General features: G+C 42.8%; 1 protein-coding gene across 1 annotated transcript in view; it reads right to left on the minus strand.

Annotated features, from left to right (window-relative positions):
• TGM2 (transglutaminase 2) overlaps positions 1–18,559 on the minus strand; it is a 60,847-nt gene that overhangs the window by 15,209 nt on the left and 27,079 nt on the right. The window contains exon 10 of the mRNA XM_063960378.1: positions 12,333–12,617. Coding sequence (XP_063816448.1) covers positions 12,333–12,617 — 285 coding nt within the window. The remainder of the gene's footprint in view (positions 1–12,332; positions 12,618–18,559) is intronic.

Consider the following 18,559-nt stretch of genomic DNA (forward strand, 5'->3'; position numbering starts at 1 on the left):
TAGATGCTAGAGCTGTGGCTCTCCAGCTGTTGTAAAACTACACATACCACCATGCCCTGCCACAGTTTTTTGCATTCCATCATAGCAAAACTGTGGCAGGGCATGCTGGGACTTGTAGTTTCACAACAGCTGGAGAGCCACATGTTGGCCAGGCATGTTCTCGGGCATGTGCAGTGCAACACAGGCCACTGGTAGACCCCCTGCTGAGTGTTCCCTTACTGGCAACACTTGGGTAGGGTCGGCCATCAGTGTGGTTTTCATCGATGGCGATGGTGGCATAAACCATTGATGGTAGATACCTATTCAAAATATTGCCATCGACTGTTTGACCATCTGTATTTTTTTTGTATGAACAGCAAAACTCTTAGCAAGAGCTGCTTAGGGCTGCTGGCTGATAGCTTAGCAGCCTTTTTTATTAATACTATTATTATTATTCAACATCAACATATTCAACATCGGCCATGGACCATCAATGATTTGCAAGCATCCATACACTGGGGAAGTAATAACTGGAGTAGAAGGCATCATACCAACCACCCCTAGCCTACAGAAGGTCCCACAAACCAACGCAACCCCACCTCAGAAGACCCCATAGATAACCAGACATTGACAGGGGAGAGAGCATCTAGTACGGAGGTCATACCAAGTGTTCCCAGCTCAAACACAGTAGTATCAACCAATGCCGTAACTAGACATTTTAGTGCTGTGTGCAAGCAACAGCATTGGCAGCCCCCCCCCCCCCCCCGCCCATATACAAAACAGGGCCAGTGCGCCAAAAATATAGAGGTGTGGCTTCATGGGGAAGGGGCGTGACCACAAAATAATACCAATTCATATTACGCTGTACAGTAGTCTCCATTATTCAAATTACGCCACACAGTAGTGCCACTTACACACATTACACCAGGTAGAGCCCCTGTCACATATTACGCCATGTAGAGCCACATTTTATACATTACGCCAGGTAGAGCCCCATTTTATACATTACGCCAGGTAGAGCTCCTATCACACATTATGCCTGGTAGAGTCCCCTTTTACACAGTACAACAGGTAGTCCCCTGTCACACATTACGACAGGCAGAGATCCCTTTACACTGTACAGCAGGAAGAGTCCCCTTTTACACAGTACGGCAGGTAGAATCCCATTTTACGCACTACGGCCAGTAGAGTCCCCTGTCACACATTAGGCAGGCAGAGTCCCCTGTCACACATTAGGCAGGCAGAGTCCCCTTTTACACATTACAGCAGGCTGAGCTCCCTTTTTACACATTAGGCAGATACAGTCCCCTTTTTACACATTACGGCAGCAGAGTCCCCCTTTTTACACATTAGGCAGCAAAGCCCCCCTTTTTACACATTATGGCAGAATCCCCTTTTACACATTAGGCAGGCAGAGTCCCCCTTTTTTTTTTACACATTATGGTAGCAGAGTCACACTTTTTCACATTAGGCAGGCAGAGTCCTCCTTTTTACACATTAGGCAGGCAAAATCCCCTTTTTTACACATTAGACAGGCAGAGTACCCCCTTGAGAGACAGAGCGAAAGTATTATACTTGCCTGTGACCAGCCGGCAGGCCTCACCTCTCCTCCTTCCCGCCCTACGTTGCGGCTCAGGTGTTGCCGGTGGTCCTGCGCCCACAGTGCATCTGCGCTGTGTGCCAGGCACCACTGGCACACACCTATTTATGGCCGTGGTATCAACAGCAGAGCACAACAGCAATGTGATGACCAAGGCCGGCTGGTCAGCATTCAGAGGGACCAGAGTAACAGAGGTCAGGGAGGCAATAGGGCTGTAGGTCGCAGTTAACAGCATGGAAATCAGTGATAAGGCAGCTATGAAAGCGCTTAGGAGGGTATACAACTAAAGGTGAAAAATAGTCGGGACATTTTTCATACTTTTTTCCGATGTTTCACTGATATTTTTTGTTTTTTACAGGCTATCCAATTTGGATTTCAGTAAAACCTGTGTTTTCGGTAGAAACAGCCCTGTTTTCGGTGATTTTGGTTTTGCATGCTTGAGGCAGGTGAAACAAAATCCCTGATAAACCACATCTCATGTTTGCTTATTGGGGCTAATTGGATAGCCCCTGTCGAGACAATTAGCCCTGGTAAATAACCGCGGCTAATTGGATACCCCCCTAAAAGTACTCCGTGGGTGAACAAACTGGAGTTGTGCGAGTTATGATGTAGAGTTACAGGCACATTTATATAAATATGAAGTGCTCTAATGTGCTTATACTGTAGGTGGGAAATTATCTATCAGTTATCTTTCAAGATGGGGGGGATGATGGGGTGAAAGTGAAGAGTGGGAGGAGAGACAGCGAGGCAGAAGAATCTGCTGATTGTTACCATACACTAGCAATCTACAGCCCCAATTGATCTGTGAAATTAAACATGTTGAAAAACCTGATTTAACAATTCCAAACGATTTTTGGTCTGAATCTGTGAACCCCGGACATTACAGGTTTATTTACACAATCATCTGCAAAATGGCAAATTGCCCCAACTGATTGCTGATGTATAGGGGCCCAAAGCACCAGCAGTCTGTAACAAACTACAGCACCATGGGCAAGAGATGTGTTAATGTAATGATCACATGTATAATGTGATCATTAATAAACATCTTCACCTGCTTATCTGCGCCATGGTCTGCCTGTCAGGACAGCTCCTCCATTATACAGCTTCCCAATGATAAAGTTACTTCAGAGTCTTGGAACTGGTGTGTGAAATGCACATGCACGGCCATAGTGTCCCTCTCCGGTGACTTATGCAAAAATATCCCACAGCCAAAGCCATCTAATGATGTGTTCTGGAGCTTGATGCATTTGCCAATATTACAACCCCACAGAAACCTATGGGTATTGCTGTGCCATAGGCCTGCAGCAGATATTTACCTAAACACCAATACCAAATTCTTTACAGCCATTCACATTCTTTGCGCTGAAAATATATAGCTCTATATAACTTATTGTTATCAACACATGACTCATGTTAGGCATAATTTAGCAATGTCACCATGCAACAGCTTAATCGTCTTTAGGGCCTAATTCTGAGTTGATCGCAGCAGCAAATGTGTTAGCAGTTGGGCAAAACCATGTGCACTGCAGGGGGGACAGATATAACATGTGCAGAGAGAGTTAGATTTGGGTGGGGTGTATTCAAACTGAAATCTAAATTGCAGTGTAAAAATAAGTGTAAAAATAAAGCAGCCAGTATTTACCCTGCACAGAAACTAAATAACCCACCCAAATCTAACTCTCTCTGCAAATGTTATATCTGTCCCCCCTGCAGTGCACATGGTTTTGCCCAATTGCTAACAAACTTGCTGCTGCGATCAACTCAGAATTACCCCCATAGTACAGTAAATATAGTATTACACTACCACTGTAATAGCCAGCAGAACCAGAAAAGTATGGTCCATGGGGGGATATAGATTTGGTTATTGAGGTTGTATAAACAAATCTTTCTATTATAACTGGAAACAAAAGGCACAAAGTGGTCTGAAAGAATCAAACATCTCTTCAGATGACAGCACAAGCCTGACTTGTATTTTTCTTACTGTAAAAAAAAGCTCTTTGCTTCTACCATCAAAGGATGCCTTAAATGAAAGAGGTACTCCATTCTCTAATAAAAACACAAATTCCACTGCTATAATGGATCAGAGCATTTATCTGGAGATTTTTGTTTTTCTAAATCATGACTCAAAGCATGTTTATATAATACGTCCCTACTTGCCCCTTTAATGGATCACCAGTGCAGTCTGGTTTAGAAGCACTTGCTGGGGAGCACAATAGACAAATCATCAATGTCACACGTTTCAATTCAATGCTACATGATTTATAATTCACACTAATTGTTCCTCGTCCATTCATGCCATTTACACCAATGATACACAACTATGACCTATGTTTAGTGTTTATGTATTATGCATTACACTTGCAAAGAAGGGAAAACATGAATATACAGTTACACAGCTTGTTGTGTGCAAGTTCTTTATCTAGAAAGAAACATCTTCCAATGGAACTGCAGTAATGTTTACTGGTATTAGTGGTGTGGGCTCAGGTGGGGGTGGTCTTCAGTATGCCGAATGTCGGGATCCCGGCGCACATTATACCGGCGCCGGAATCCCGACACCCGGCATACCGACAGCTATTCTCCCTCGTGGGGGTCCACGACCCCCATGGAGGGAGAATAAAATAGTGTGGCGCGCGTAGCGTGCCACCGTGCCCGCAGCGTGGCGAGCGCAGCGAGCCCGCAAGGGGCTCCTTAGCGCTCACCACGCTGTCGGTATGCCGGCGGTCGGGCTCCGGTATGCTGGTCGCCGGGAGCCCGATCGCCGGCATACCGTACTATATCCCTCAGGTGGTCTATTCATGAAGCAGTGAAATAGCTGGAGAAACAGGCCACTGGAGAAGTTGCCCAGCTGCATCTCCCTTACAGTTTATAGACTGTACTTGATAAAGGCTTCCTTAAAAGCTGATTGGTTGCTATGGGCAACTTCTCCACTGGTCCTTTTCTCCACTCTTTTCACTGCTTCATGAATAGACTGCAGTGCTGCAGGAAGCTCTCATAATACAGGGAGAAACAGCACTGTAATAAACAATGTAACCAGAAATGTAGAAAAAGGTCATTTTGTGATTTATAAGATATAGTGAAAAAGGTCTGCTGTTTCCTTTTAGTCTTTTTTATATAACTGAACTAGCTGTTCTACCCATTCTTCACACAGGAGTTTTTGATTTTCCCGATTGTAAATATAAATGAGTGTTAAAAATGTGATAACTCTATAGAGGTGTAAATTTGAGATGTCTTAATGTAAGTAAATATTAATCCATGGTTCTTGGTGTTGCCCGAGGAGCACCCGTATCAGATATGGTATAAAGTTACCTGACCATTTTTGTAGTTTATTAAATTCTACACACTGGAGGTACAATCCATATTTTGATCTGATTGTCCGTTTGAGAGTTATCATTCACGCGACACAAGCCACGCATCGGTAATGACATCATTATGTCAACCCCCTTTGTATCCCCTTAGAGGAGGTTTATTACAATTCTGATTACATAGTTTTCCTATTTCCCACCTTAAAAATACCTACTGTATGTTAAATTTCATCTTCCTAACATTTGGGAAGATAATTAGTGATGAGTCAGTCAGTCAGTCAGTCAGTGAGGGCTTTTGCATTTATATATTTATATTTATATATATATATGTGTGTGTATATATATATATATATATATATATATATATACACATATATATATATATATATATAATGTTAAGAATATATGCTTAATACATATAAATATAATATTATCATATATTGCCTGTTTTGTTTCCCCGAATGTCATTTTCTCTGTGATAAAGCTAAAACATTTACATAATGGGAGAGTTATGCCATCCTCCTGTGAATCAAGCCTTCCCTTTGCGTATAATTACATCTTATCAGCCTGTTAACGACTGATACTGAGCCCTATTAGCAGATTTGTATAAGAGCACCTAAACCTTTCTCAATCAATGAAATGACTGAATTATCACCACTCAGTAAATCACACAATTTGTTCTTAATCCTCAAGACATTTTGCAATCCCCAGAGATATTTGTCTGTATTGACTCATCTGTCATGTATGAGTTTCCAACCACAATTTATCCTACTTACTATAAAGATAATATTTATTTTCATCTGACCTTATTGCATTATATAGGGTTGGAGCTCTACAAAATTTTAATTGAATGTGCAATATTGGAATGGACTCCAAAGCTCCCCGACAATTCTGTGTGATCTCACCCCCTATCTATCACACTGTAATGTCTCCATATATAGAAGACGCTGTACTAAACTATATGTAATGTGTGGCCTAAATTCCTATTGGCCTTTCACCTTGTTGTCCTCTCTGCTTTGTTGTTAGATTTTTTTTTGGGTTATAGTTTGTAACACTTGAAACACCTGCTATGTTATTATAGATATGTTTTTGTTTTTCTTCGTATAGTTTATATTTAGGAGACCATCATACACAGAAAAAATAAGATCCAATCACCGAGAGAAATTAGGTGACAAAGGGCATCACAAACAATCCACAAACAAAGATAGTATACATAACTATAAAAGAAAACAAGCAATGACTTGTGAATGATAAGAATGATATCAGAGTGAAAGTAAAAAATCAGTCATAGGGTGGCAATACATAAAAGCTTGTGGGTAATTACAAGGAATCTTTAAAAATCTTGATGTGAAGAGTAGTCGTATTTAAAAAAAGAAAAAGGGGAGAAAAGAAAAGACAGATAAATAAATACAAACATTAAGTGCTGAGCGGAAATAGAAAATAGTAAAAATAGGAAATGGGAGGGAAGAGCATGAGCTGAGGAAGAAATATAAATAGAAAAGAGAAAAGAGAAAGGGGGCCATAGTCAGGAGAATAAAAGGGAGAGGAGAGCCAGAGAGAGAGACAGTAATGGGAACAGAAGGCAGGCTATTAGGAAAGGCCAAGAGGAGTTACCCGCTGAGACCCACAACATGAAGCCCATATTGCAATAAACTTGTCCACCACATGTTTTATTTTTATCAAATGAATTACTTATACAATAGGAATAATGTGCAGCCCTTTTGAAAGTTAGAAAGCCCAGAAGTGTATGAAATAGCCAATCACTGTGATTCTTATGTACTTATGCGTTACTACAACATGAACTAGCGTGCAGCATTGTGTACGTCAGTAAATCTGTAGCTGGGTAAGTTGGTGATGTCAAATGCCAGAAAGTGTAGAAAAGTGTAGAAATGAACCAATGAAAAATCTAAAGAGAATGAGAGGAATAATCTGCAATAGAGGCACAGGATTTATGCATTGAGTTGATCTACTACTACATAAACTTAACTACAGTGAGCTTCTCAAGTAACGGATATTCAGATTTCTAACTTATATAAAGGTGCTCCATCCACTACTTATCAGTAGAACCTGCAGCAGTTTAAACAAATAACTAAAAACCCAGTAATGAGCAGTAGTGCATGCTTATTACAGCACCAGGCAAGAGGTATTAGGCATCAAGCCTTTGTGGTCCCACCTCATGTATTATATTACATTTCTAGAACATAATGGGCGGCATTCAATTCTTTCCGCCCCCTTCCACACCCGTTCTATTTCTGCTGATGGGCATGGTATAATCATTTCAGCTCGCTACCCCCGAAGTAGAGAGGCGCCCAACCGTTTATGCAGCTAAACCTGATTACCAACAACTCTTCCATTCGTAAGTAGCTTTGTGTATATGTAACTAGGACAGCAGGCTACACTTCTCTGATTTACAATGTGTACCTCACTTGTCTGCTTTATGAAATTGTTTGATATTTACTAGGATGCTCCCTGTATTATATTGCAGTGACTAGAAAGCTGTATTGTGTGGCGGTCAGTAGCAGGGGCTGATCCAAAAGAAAATGAAAGGGGGGGCACCATGATAGGGGAATGATAATAGTTATATTTACATGCACCTAAGACACGCATGCGCCCAGATAAGGGGTGTGGTATCACAGGGGGCGTAGCCTCACAGAATACGCCATCAGGTAATGATTGGCTGTAGGAGCGCATCCTGGTTTATTGCCAATGTTTCACCCTGATGAAAAGGCCGATTGGGCCTTAAAATGTTGGTCACCTGGTTCCATTAGTTATTAGTTGGTGGTGGCAGGTGCAGCATACCTTGTTTTGGGCACTGCACTGAGACTCAGACTGCAGGACACAAACCCCATCTTTGATTAGCAGAAGCAGCCAGCTGGATCTCCAACAAGCAGCATAAGACATACAGTCCTGTCACAATCACACGGGCCGCCTTCTCAAAGCTGAGCCGAGTTTGACTGGTGCTGCATGGTGGTAAAGGAAGTGGAGGAGGGAGTGCTGGGAAACTGTGCAGTGCAGTGAGGGCTAATGAAGCCTTCTGCGCGTCATAAGTAACTGTCTTACTCGATGCTGGCATTTGAACCCTGCGCCTGGGCTGGACTCTGGCTGGCTGGCAGTTGGGGAGGTAGGCTGCGGTGTGAGCAGGGGGAGGCTGGAGTTGCAGCTCCAGCCTCCCCATTGGTTACCACACGAACTTGCTGTTAGAGCCGCGATGGGTCCTAGTTACTGACGACTCTTTTATCAAATCTGACTGACGGAAATAGCAGTAGTGCTGCTGCTGTTCTCCTTTTGAAAAACAAAAAAAAATCAGAAATGACAGGGGAGGCACGGGCCCGAGTGCCCCCTTCCCCCCCTGGATCCGCCTATGGTCAGTAGGATGCTCTTTGATTGTGTAGTGGCCCCTGGAATGCTCTGGTTATTATATGGAGGTCACTAGGATGCTCTCTGATTAATATCTGCCCCAAGTCACTCTCTGTATTGAATATATGTCACTAGGATGCTCCCTGCTTTATATGGCCTTCACTTGGATGCTCCTTGGAAAATATGGCTGTCACTTGAATGATCTTTGTATGTTATTGTGGTCTTTAGGATGCTCTTTGTATTTTATGATGGCCTCTAGGATGCACTCTCTATTATGTGGCCATCTGTTACTATTGTTGATACCTAGAAGCAGTCTGTATTTTTTTTACTACAATGCTCTATATATTGTATGGTGCTCACTAGATGCTCTCTGTATTATATAGTGATCACTAAAATGCTCTCCATATTATATGCCAGTCACTAGGATGCTCTCTGCATTGCATACATTCACAGGTATATCATTAATATTAGATTTGAGTGGGGGGAGTCCAAACTAAAATGTAAATAACAGTGTAAAAATAAAGCTGTCTAACGTGTGGGCTATTTACAAAAGCAGCCTGTATTTACCCTGCACAGAAAAAAATATAAATGTATTCGCTCCCCTTGCATTGCAACATGGGCCCTCATTCCGAGTTGTTCGCTCGGTATTTTTCATCGCATCGCAGTGAAAATCCGCTTAGTACGCATGCGCAATGTTCGCACTGCGACTGCGCCAAGTAACTTTACTATGAAGATAGTATTTTTACTCACGGCTTTTTCTTCGCTCCGGCGATCGTAATGTGATTGACAGGAAATGGGTGTTACTGGGCGGAAACACGGCGTTTCAGGGGCGTGTGGCTGAAAACGCTACCGTTTCCGGAAAAAACGCAGGAGTGGCCGGGGAAACGGTGGGAGTGCCTGGGCGAACGCTGGGTGTGTTTGTGACGTCAACCAGGAACGACAAGCACTGAACTGATCGCACAGGCAGAGTAAGTCTGGAGCTACTCTGAAACTGCTAAGTAGTTAGTAATCGCAATATTGCGAATACATCGGTCGCAATTTTAAGAAGCTAAGATTCACTCCCAGTAGGCGGCGGCTTAGCGTGTGTAACTCTGCTAAATTCGCCTTGCGACCGATCAACTCGGAATGAGGGCCATGGTTTGTTCCAGACACAAAGTTATTTGCTTTTTTTGCTTTACTTCCAAATCAGAATCATGCTTAATATTTACAAGCTTGCTAATGATACTGATTTGTTAGACCAGTGTTTCCCAAACTTGGTCCTCAATTCCCTTCACGGTCCTAGTTTTAAGGGGATCAGTATGATTTACCAACAGTCAGGATGTCGGTTGTCAGTATACCGACAAACGACATCCCGACCGCCAGTATGCCGGCAGCAGGGCAAGCGCAAATAGTCCTATTGTGGTCTCGCTGTGCTCGCCACAAGTTCTATTCCCACTTTATGGGTGTCGTGGACACCCATGAGTGGGAATAGCCCCTGTGAACCGGGATCTGCCGGGATCCCGACTGCCGCTAACTGCATCCCGTTTTAAGGATACCTGTTATTAAGCACAGATTACTTAATTAGTACATCTGTGATTTTTAATTAACCATTTGTGTTTAAGCATGGATATCCTTAAAACTTGGATAAGGGGCCTAATTCAGATCTGATCGCCGTGCTGCAAATCTGCAGAGGTCTGCGATCAGATAGTCACCGCCCAGGGAGAGTGAAAACCCGCCCCGTGCAAGTGTGCAAATGCATGTGTACGCCGTGCGATAATTCGCCAGACAGCGGACAGCTGAAAATCCGTTCGCAACTCACTTACAAATTATTTTTGCAGTCTGTGCCTAGCCCAGGACTTACTCCTACAGTGTGATATAAACAGGCTGATCGGGGACAGAGCTTACATCACACCCTCCCTGAAAACGCTTGGGAATGCCTGCGTTTTTCCTGACACTCTCTGAAAACGGCCAGTTACCACCCACAAATGTCCTCTTACTGTCAATCACCTTAAGAATGCCGTGCAATCTAAATTTTTACACCATCCTGTCGCTGTTTGGCGACGCGCATGCGCATTGCGGTGCATACGCATGCACAGTCATTCGACAGTCGGCTGCTGTGCAAATTCGCACTACAGTGATCAGGTCTGAATTAGGCCCATGGTTTTAGAAAGATAATGTGATTTGCTGAAATAATTGTTCATGATCTGGGTTGTTCATTTATAGACATTTGCTCAACTTAAGGAGAAATGTTTGTATTTTATCATAGTATCATGGTATTCTTTATGTTCACACTGACATATGAGAGACTTAGAAAAATGTAGTAATACAGATGTGTCCTCATACATCTAACCCCAATATGCCATGCAGCGTGAGAGTCATCTATCCTAAGTCCACATGAACAAACTATTTCCGTTACGAAGGGTAAAATACAATAGTACTGCTGGATAACTTATCACATTAATGGAAACTGACTGTAAGAGGGCTTTGTGACAGAAAACTCCTAGGTCTGAGTCTGTGACCATATTAGGTAGTAGGTTCAAGGCACTGCGCAGTGTGGGAAAGGCAGAAGCTCTCATGAGATGGACAATGCGTGTGTGAACAGATAGACATGATAATCAGACAATGCACATCATTTCCGTTTGAAACATGAGGAAACATAAAAAGCAACTAAAAGCAACAAAGGAAGACCATAGAAATAAACAAATACAAATAAAACCAACCTTAGAATGTTAACCAAATGACAAAGCAAATTAAAAATATAAAGTATAAAACCATAACTGAACTTGAACTCAAAATTCATAGAGAAAAGTGTAAGAGAAAAAAAAAACGTGGCTTAAGTGCAAACTGTTATACGGGTGTATTCAATTGGTGTCAGATCCTCTCCAACGAAGAGGATCAGACGCCGAACTATTCAATTTCCAGGCGTTTGACAGGTTTAGCCCATTTTCGACAATGCTGATCCAACTTTTTTTAAAGTCGAATCGGCGTTGTCGAAAACAGGCCGAAAACCTGTCAAAAATGACATCAAATTCAACAAAATACGTGGATCTGCGGCGAATCCGCCGATCCACGTGTTTTCCGGAAAAACGGCACTTGACTTGAATAGGTCGAATCCAGATTCAACCTAAAATAGTCGGAAACTGCCATTTTCCGACAAGTAATTGCATAGACGCCTTAAAGTGTAAAGTGATGGGAATGACACAAGAAAGTGCTTGGCATGTCATATCCTGAGCTTATTCTCACAAGGGTTCTGCTCAGTAAGTTCTTTTGCAAAAAATAAATAAATGTACAAATCTCATTTCCACAGAATGCTTAAAAGTGTAATTTATGTATTATTTGCTTTGCTTCTAAGTATAGTATTGATAACAAAAAATCCACATAACACACTCAAAGGCACCAACACCTAGTAAATTCATATAAAACATAATTGTATATTGTATATACAGCCATATACAGCTATGGGATCTATTATCCTGAATGCTGGCGCCTTAAGTTTCTCCTGAAAATGCTTGGAGTACCATGCCAAAAATCTATTGCATTTATAAATGATCCCTGTCCTCTACCTCGTGTTTCTAGCACTTCATTAACTTGTTTAGCAGTGGTCCTCATGTTACCTGTTAGGGGGAAATACTCTAGAACCTTGTTGCTGAGCAGCAGCATTTTACTCATTCTTTTCAGAGTTTTTGGAACTTTCAGGCTAAAAAAAATGATAGATAAAAGATCTCATACTTGACTTGTATACCGTTTTTCAGAGTTTATCAATGTGTCACGTTTTCCAGGGACTCTAACATACACTTTTATGCCATTACCTCCCCATTCTAAAGGGGGATTCAGTTTCAGTTGTTTCTCGTGCCCATCATTTATCGCAAATTTTTGCACACACTCTCCTGAGGTAGAAATTTGTCTGCTTAGCATGGAGGAAGCCGCTTTATGCTGTTAATCCCCTGCATTTTGGCCACAAGAAGGCATCTGTTGCGACCAGCATAGGGCTGGTCACCTAAACAATTGAATAGCATCTGTCACCTTAGAAGGGAGCACCAGGCGCCCAAAACAATTGAATTCCCCCATAAATGTTTTTCCTACTTTTCATCTAGGAAATGAATTGAGTGAGTTACCTTCATTTGACTCTAATTTCAGATTGAGAAGGTCCTTCATACCACATTCTGGTCCTACTTCTCCAGTGTAGCTGGAGGTACGTGCACAAAACATAAGTCTACACTCCTTTTCCTCCTCAGTGTTGTTGTTGATAACTGCGAATACGTCAAAATCACAACCATTGTTCATCCCCTCCGATACTTTAATCTTGATGCTGATCCCAGAGGGGACATCCTCCGCCAGTCTTCTTGGAACAGTAGAGAATTGATTTGCTTTTTCAAATACCCTCCTTTCATCTTCAGAACCTGAGGGCAAGAGTTGGACAGATGTAAAGAAGATGCAAGCGAAATCCCTGTTAGAATATAATTACTTATTTGGGTAACATTTATAAAGGCATCCATTCTATCTCTACATGGTTCAATGGGTTGTATGTAGAGTGAGCAATATGTATGTTACAAGCAATCATACGTCTCTATTGTTCAGTAATTGTTCTTAACTGTTCCTTTATCTACTATATAAAAATGAAAATCTGTGATTCTGTCCTTCTGTCTTTCTATACAAATCCACAGTTTACAAGCGAAGATCGTGAAATTTCACATACAAGTGTATTAAAACATGGCGGAGGCAACTAAAACAATTTGAAATCCCTAGCACCCCAAGGGGGGCAGACAGCAACACAGAGTATATCAGGAGACCGCATAACTCCGGAATTGCTGGAGCAATGTACTCAAAAATTGGTACACATATGTCTTACAATCTAGCAACAAACACTGTGGGAGGAAGACACCCCTAGCACCCTTAGGGGTGAGGCAGCAGCACTGAGTATTTCAGCAGACAGCATAACTCTGGAATGCCTGCAGCAATTTACAACAAACTTGGTACACATATGACTTACACGCTGGAAACAAACACCATGGGGGTCAGACACCCCGAGCACCCCTAGGGGTGGGACAGCAGCCAGCAAAACTGTGGAAGGCCTGGAGCAATTTACACCAAACTTGGTACACATCAGACTTAAATCTTGGAACTAACTCTGTGGGGGTTAGACACCGCTGGCACCCCGATGGGTTGGGACAGCAGCACAGAGTATTTCAGGAGACAGCAAAACGATGGAAGGCCTGGAGCTATTTACACTATTTACACCAAACTTGGTACACATCTCACTTACAATAGGGGAACAAACTCTGTGGGGGTCAGCCACACCTAGCACCCCTAGGGGTGGGACAGCAGCACAGAGTATTTCAGGAGACAGCATAAATCCCAAATGGCTAGACCAATTTACAACAAACTGAGTACACATATAACTTACACTCGGGAAACAAACAATGTGGGGGTCAGACACCCCTAGCACCCCTAGGGGTGGGACAGCAGCACAAAGTATGTCAGCAGACAGCATAACTGTCGAAAGGCCTGGATCAATTTACACCAAACTTGGGACACATCTGACTTACAATCTGGGAACAAACTCTGCGGGGGTTAGACACCCCTAGCACCCCTAGGTGTGGGACATCAGCACAGAGTATTTAAGGAGACAGCATAACTCCAGAATGTCTAGACCAATTTACAGCAAACTTGGTACACATATGACTTACAAGCTGGGAACAAACACTGTGGGGGTAAGACACCCCTAGCACCCCTAGGGTTGAGGCAGCAGCACAGAGTTTTTCAGCAGACAGCATAACTCTGGAATGCCTGGAGCAATTTACACCAAACTTGCTACACATATGACTTACACTCTGGGAACAAACACTGTAAGGGTAACACACCACTAGCACCCCTAGGGGTGGGCCAGCAGCACAGACTATATCAGGACATGCATGATATGTCAGTGATGACCAGGGTCGGACTGGCCCACAGGGGTACAGGGGAAACCACCGCCCCGAAGGCCCACTCCTTCCTCTAGGGATCAGGTTCCAGACTGTGCACTTGTATTATACATGGTAGATATGTTGCATTACACTGCACAAGTCTATTGTGTATTTCAAACCTCTGTGGGGGTTGGCCACACCCACTTTGTAGGCTGACCACACCCCTAAGTATGGGCCCCTATCACTGCATTCCCCCGGTGGGCCCTCCAGGCCCCAGTCCGACACTGGTGATAACAGAGATGCATGTGACAGGGGCAGTGACATGATGTGAGGAGGGGAATGGAGGTAGCACGAACCCGCACACTGAGAGTTATATAGTTGAAGTAGCACGGGATCCCAGCAGCACATTGGGTTTTCATTTTATTGACTGTGTATAACATTTTACATGCTTTTTTATACTATGTTATTTATACTGTGTGTTTAATATTTAAATACATTTTTGTAAACAAATATTGTTAAAATCCCGGGCAACGCCGGATACTCCAGCTAGTCATCTATAAATCTACCTTTCCTGTCAGATTACACATTTATATAAAAGCAGTATGTTAGTGGCAATGTACAGTATACTACGAAAATGGTTTATGAAGACCACTGCAAAACACATGGCTTTGCACTGGAAAGACTTGATGAACTAACACAGTACACACTTAGGTCCAGTTACTTTGGAGCAGCCTCCGCTAACTAAAAGTGGGCCTCGGGGTTGTGTGAGAAAATGGAAAAAATATTAGTAGGTGCACTGTAAGAATCACAAAGTTCAACTTCCTGTCATCTTGAATACATTTTAATTTTTGTCCTTTAAAATACTGATCAGTTTAACCTTAATGTTTAAATATACATTGAGAGCAATGATAAATATACCCCCTGGTGTGGAACTTTGATGCCTATTAAACAAAAGAGAAATAAACACACATTCCATTTTTCAAACAAACTTTAAAGTCATTAGACCAATTAAACCGTTCACTTCAGTACAGTAATCTTTACCATACATGCGATGATTGTTGCTGGGTGCTGCAAGCCAAATTTTATGGCAAAACATATGAAATAAACAAACACAAATAAAATATGAGAAATTTGAAATAATCTATAGTGTAATACGTCTCAGTTTTCCTGCACTTCCTATTTGACAAAAGTGACAGTTTTTGAGGTCATTATTAAAAGGCATACAGGATGATAAAAAAACTAGTGTTTTGTTTTGTCAGATAGCTCTGTTTCTGTTTAGGGCCTTTTATGGGTAATGTTTTTGAGAAAGCTACAGTTTGTTTTTTGTTTGTTTTTAATTTGCTATAGAGTTTTAAACTTATGAAAGATAGGGCTGTACATATTTATGTTAAAGATTATGCGTGTTAAGTAGAGACCTCTGGTGGGTATAGTGCAAAAGGCTTTACTTGAGAGGGGCAATATGGCAGACTTCTCCCCAATTTACTGAATTTATTCTGTGTCGGGGGGGGGGGGGGGGGGGGAGAGGGGGGAATCAGACAAATTTGTGCCTCACAGCAGGGCACACTGTGAGATCACTGGTCCTGGCACCGCTTTCATTAGAAAGTGCAATCAGATCTGTGCAGTGCCAGAGGCGGCTGGCTGGAATTCTCAATGGCCACTGGTAGCAGGAAATCTATGGGTGATACCTTTTTGGACTACTACTGTGCCTGTAGCGAGATCCGATGGCACATGTGGTCTCGATGGTTCCCCATCACCTCCCAGAACTAATACCAGCAAGCCTGAATCCCAGCAATCACAATGGCACTTTAAAAAAAAAAAAAAAGCCAAATCTAGATGGGCTCTACAGGTCAAACATGGCTGGCTTATATTAGTGGGGTGGGGCAGTTCATTGCAGAGCAGTGACAAGTTTCTGAAGATAACGGAGGCCAGAGAAGATACTGCAATCTACGGAGAAGATGCCAGAAACCCTGGGTTGATGACAGCCTATGTATAACAGCTTCAGCACTGCTACCCAGGTGAAGAAATGAGAGCTGATGCCTGACAGAAGAATAGTCGGAGAAGACGCTGGAAGTCCTGGAGGAGCAGTGGCCTATGCAAAAAAAAAAGAATAAACGGGCCATTGCTCTTTAGTATAGAGCTCCGGAAAATTGTGGAGGCCAGAGAAGACGCCACAGATGCCGAAGAAGATGCTGGATGCTCTGGGTAAATAACAGCATCTGCAAAATAGCTTACATAGGCTGCCTTTACCCAGGTGAAGAATGAGCCAATGCCAGAGTGAAGAAGAGTTGGTGAAGATGCCAGAAGCCCTGGAGAAGCAGTGACCTCTGAAAAATAGCTTAAACAGGCCACTGCTTTCAAAGTGAAGGCCAGCACTACAGACACTGGAAGTTCTAAGGCAGTGGAGAGAGGCCCCATATGAATACCACAGGAGAGAGGCAGAAGACTGATGCAGAACCGGTTAAGTGCTTGATATTTTCTTTCAGGCATTAGGCACATTCAGCAAGTTGGTACAATATTTCAGGGTTGGGAGCCTTGTAGGTGGGCATTAGGCATGGGCCATAAAAGAGTGTTAGGCCCTTTAAATACATACATGCCCCTAACAGGTGCGCAACTAGACCTGAGGCATAAGAGGGAGTTAGGACGTATACATATATATCCTGTAATAACTAGGCCCTATAGATATATAAATCTCCTTTATAGGCAGGCACTAGGCTCAATGCATAAGAGGGTGCTATAGATATTATAAAGACACAGTTGTGCCTTGATATTAAGACTAAATTGAAGAAACAGCATTCCGCCATGTTAATCTTGTGAGAGGGGGGACATGGTGATTGAGAAGCTACAAATCAAAAGTTTTTGGATGTGCTGAGCTGAAACTTGGCATTCCAAATATCATTGCAAAAAAAATAAAAGTAACATTGGAATAAACTAAAATGTAAAAACTAAAAGGTCAGTATTCCTCCTCTTCCTGTTTAACAAAAGTGACAGTTTGAGTTACCTCCCATATCCTACCATCACTACCCTGCACCCCAATACCCTGCTATTGCGGTCCTATACCTCCATATAATTTTATCGCTGCCCTGAACCATCCATATCCCGTTATCACTGGCGGGATCTCTTAATCTTTCTTCACTGCTTTACATCTTGTTTTGTCATTACTGCCCTACACCCCCATACCCATTCTCCTCCATCTTGTCCCCCACAGCATAACATAAAACAGAAAAAGAAAGCTGATGGACAGAGGGCGGGGTTTGAGGGAAAATCCAGAGGGCAGAGATTGGGTTGTGAGGGAAAAGCAGATATGCAGAAGGTGGCATGTGAGGGGAACACATGTGGGCATATGGGGACGTGTGAGGGAAAATCTAGTGGGTCGGGTGTGGCTTGTCAACTTTTTTGTTTCAAAATTTTAAAACATAAATATATTAACTTTAAAAAATGCTATGAAATTCTGTAGACAGAAAACCTTACGGTTTAACATGTCTGATTAAGATTTCTTACACATGATCTAAAGTTTCAGAAAACTCTTCCATTTAATTGCATGTGTATTTTTCAGTTAGCACACAAATCTGTGAATTAAGCAGATCCACCATTTTGCACATGACAACAATCTCACTCCATGGCAGTGCTAAATATTTTATCTGGTCATATGGTCGACAGTTAACATGTTGACATCAAATCGACATCCTCAGAATGGTGATGTGAATACATGGTTGACAGTTACGATGGCGCCATGTAAAATCTCAAAATTCTGAGGATGCCGACGGTTATGGTTAGGCTGCAGGTGGAGGTAAGGGTTAGACTGCAGGGGGAGGTTAGGGTTAGACTGCAGGTGGAGGTAAGAGTTAGACTGCAGGTGGAGGTAAGGGTTAGACTGCAGGTGGAGGTAAGGGTTAGACTGCAGGTGGAGGTAAGGGTTAGACTGCAGGTGGAGGTAAGGGTTAGAGGTTAGACTGCAGGTGGATGTTAGGGTTAGACTGCAGGTGGAGGTTAGGATTAGACTGCAGGTGGAGGTTAGGGTTAGACTGCAGGTGGAGGTTAGGGTTAGACTGCAGGGGGAGGTTAGGATTAGACTGCAGGTGGAGGTTAGGGTTAGACTGCAGGTGGAGGTTAGGGTTAGACTGCAGGTGGAGGTTAGGGTTAGACTGCAGGTGGAGGTTAGGGTTAGGCTGCAGGTGGAGGTTAAGGTTAGGCTGCAGGTGGAGGTTAGAGTTAGGAGGAGGGATAATATTAAAGACTGGGATTAGGTATAATGTGGCAATATTTACAAAAAATGCCAGTCCCTCAGAGGTCTGACTCGGAAGTGACAGTCACATGACCACTGGAAACAGGAAGCCGCTGGGAGAAAGTAAGAGACCACCAGGAACGGTTTGTCAACAATCATGTCAACATATCATAGGGGTACACTTGGTCACTGTCGACATGTTGCATGTGGACTGTTC

The sequence above is a fragment of the Pseudophryne corroboree genome, chromosome 3 (genome assembly GCF_028390025.1).
Source record: "Pseudophryne corroboree isolate aPseCor3 chromosome 3, aPseCor3.hap2, whole genome shotgun sequence".
NCBI lineage: Eukaryota > Metazoa > Chordata > Amphibia > Anura > Myobatrachidae > Pseudophryne > Pseudophryne corroboree.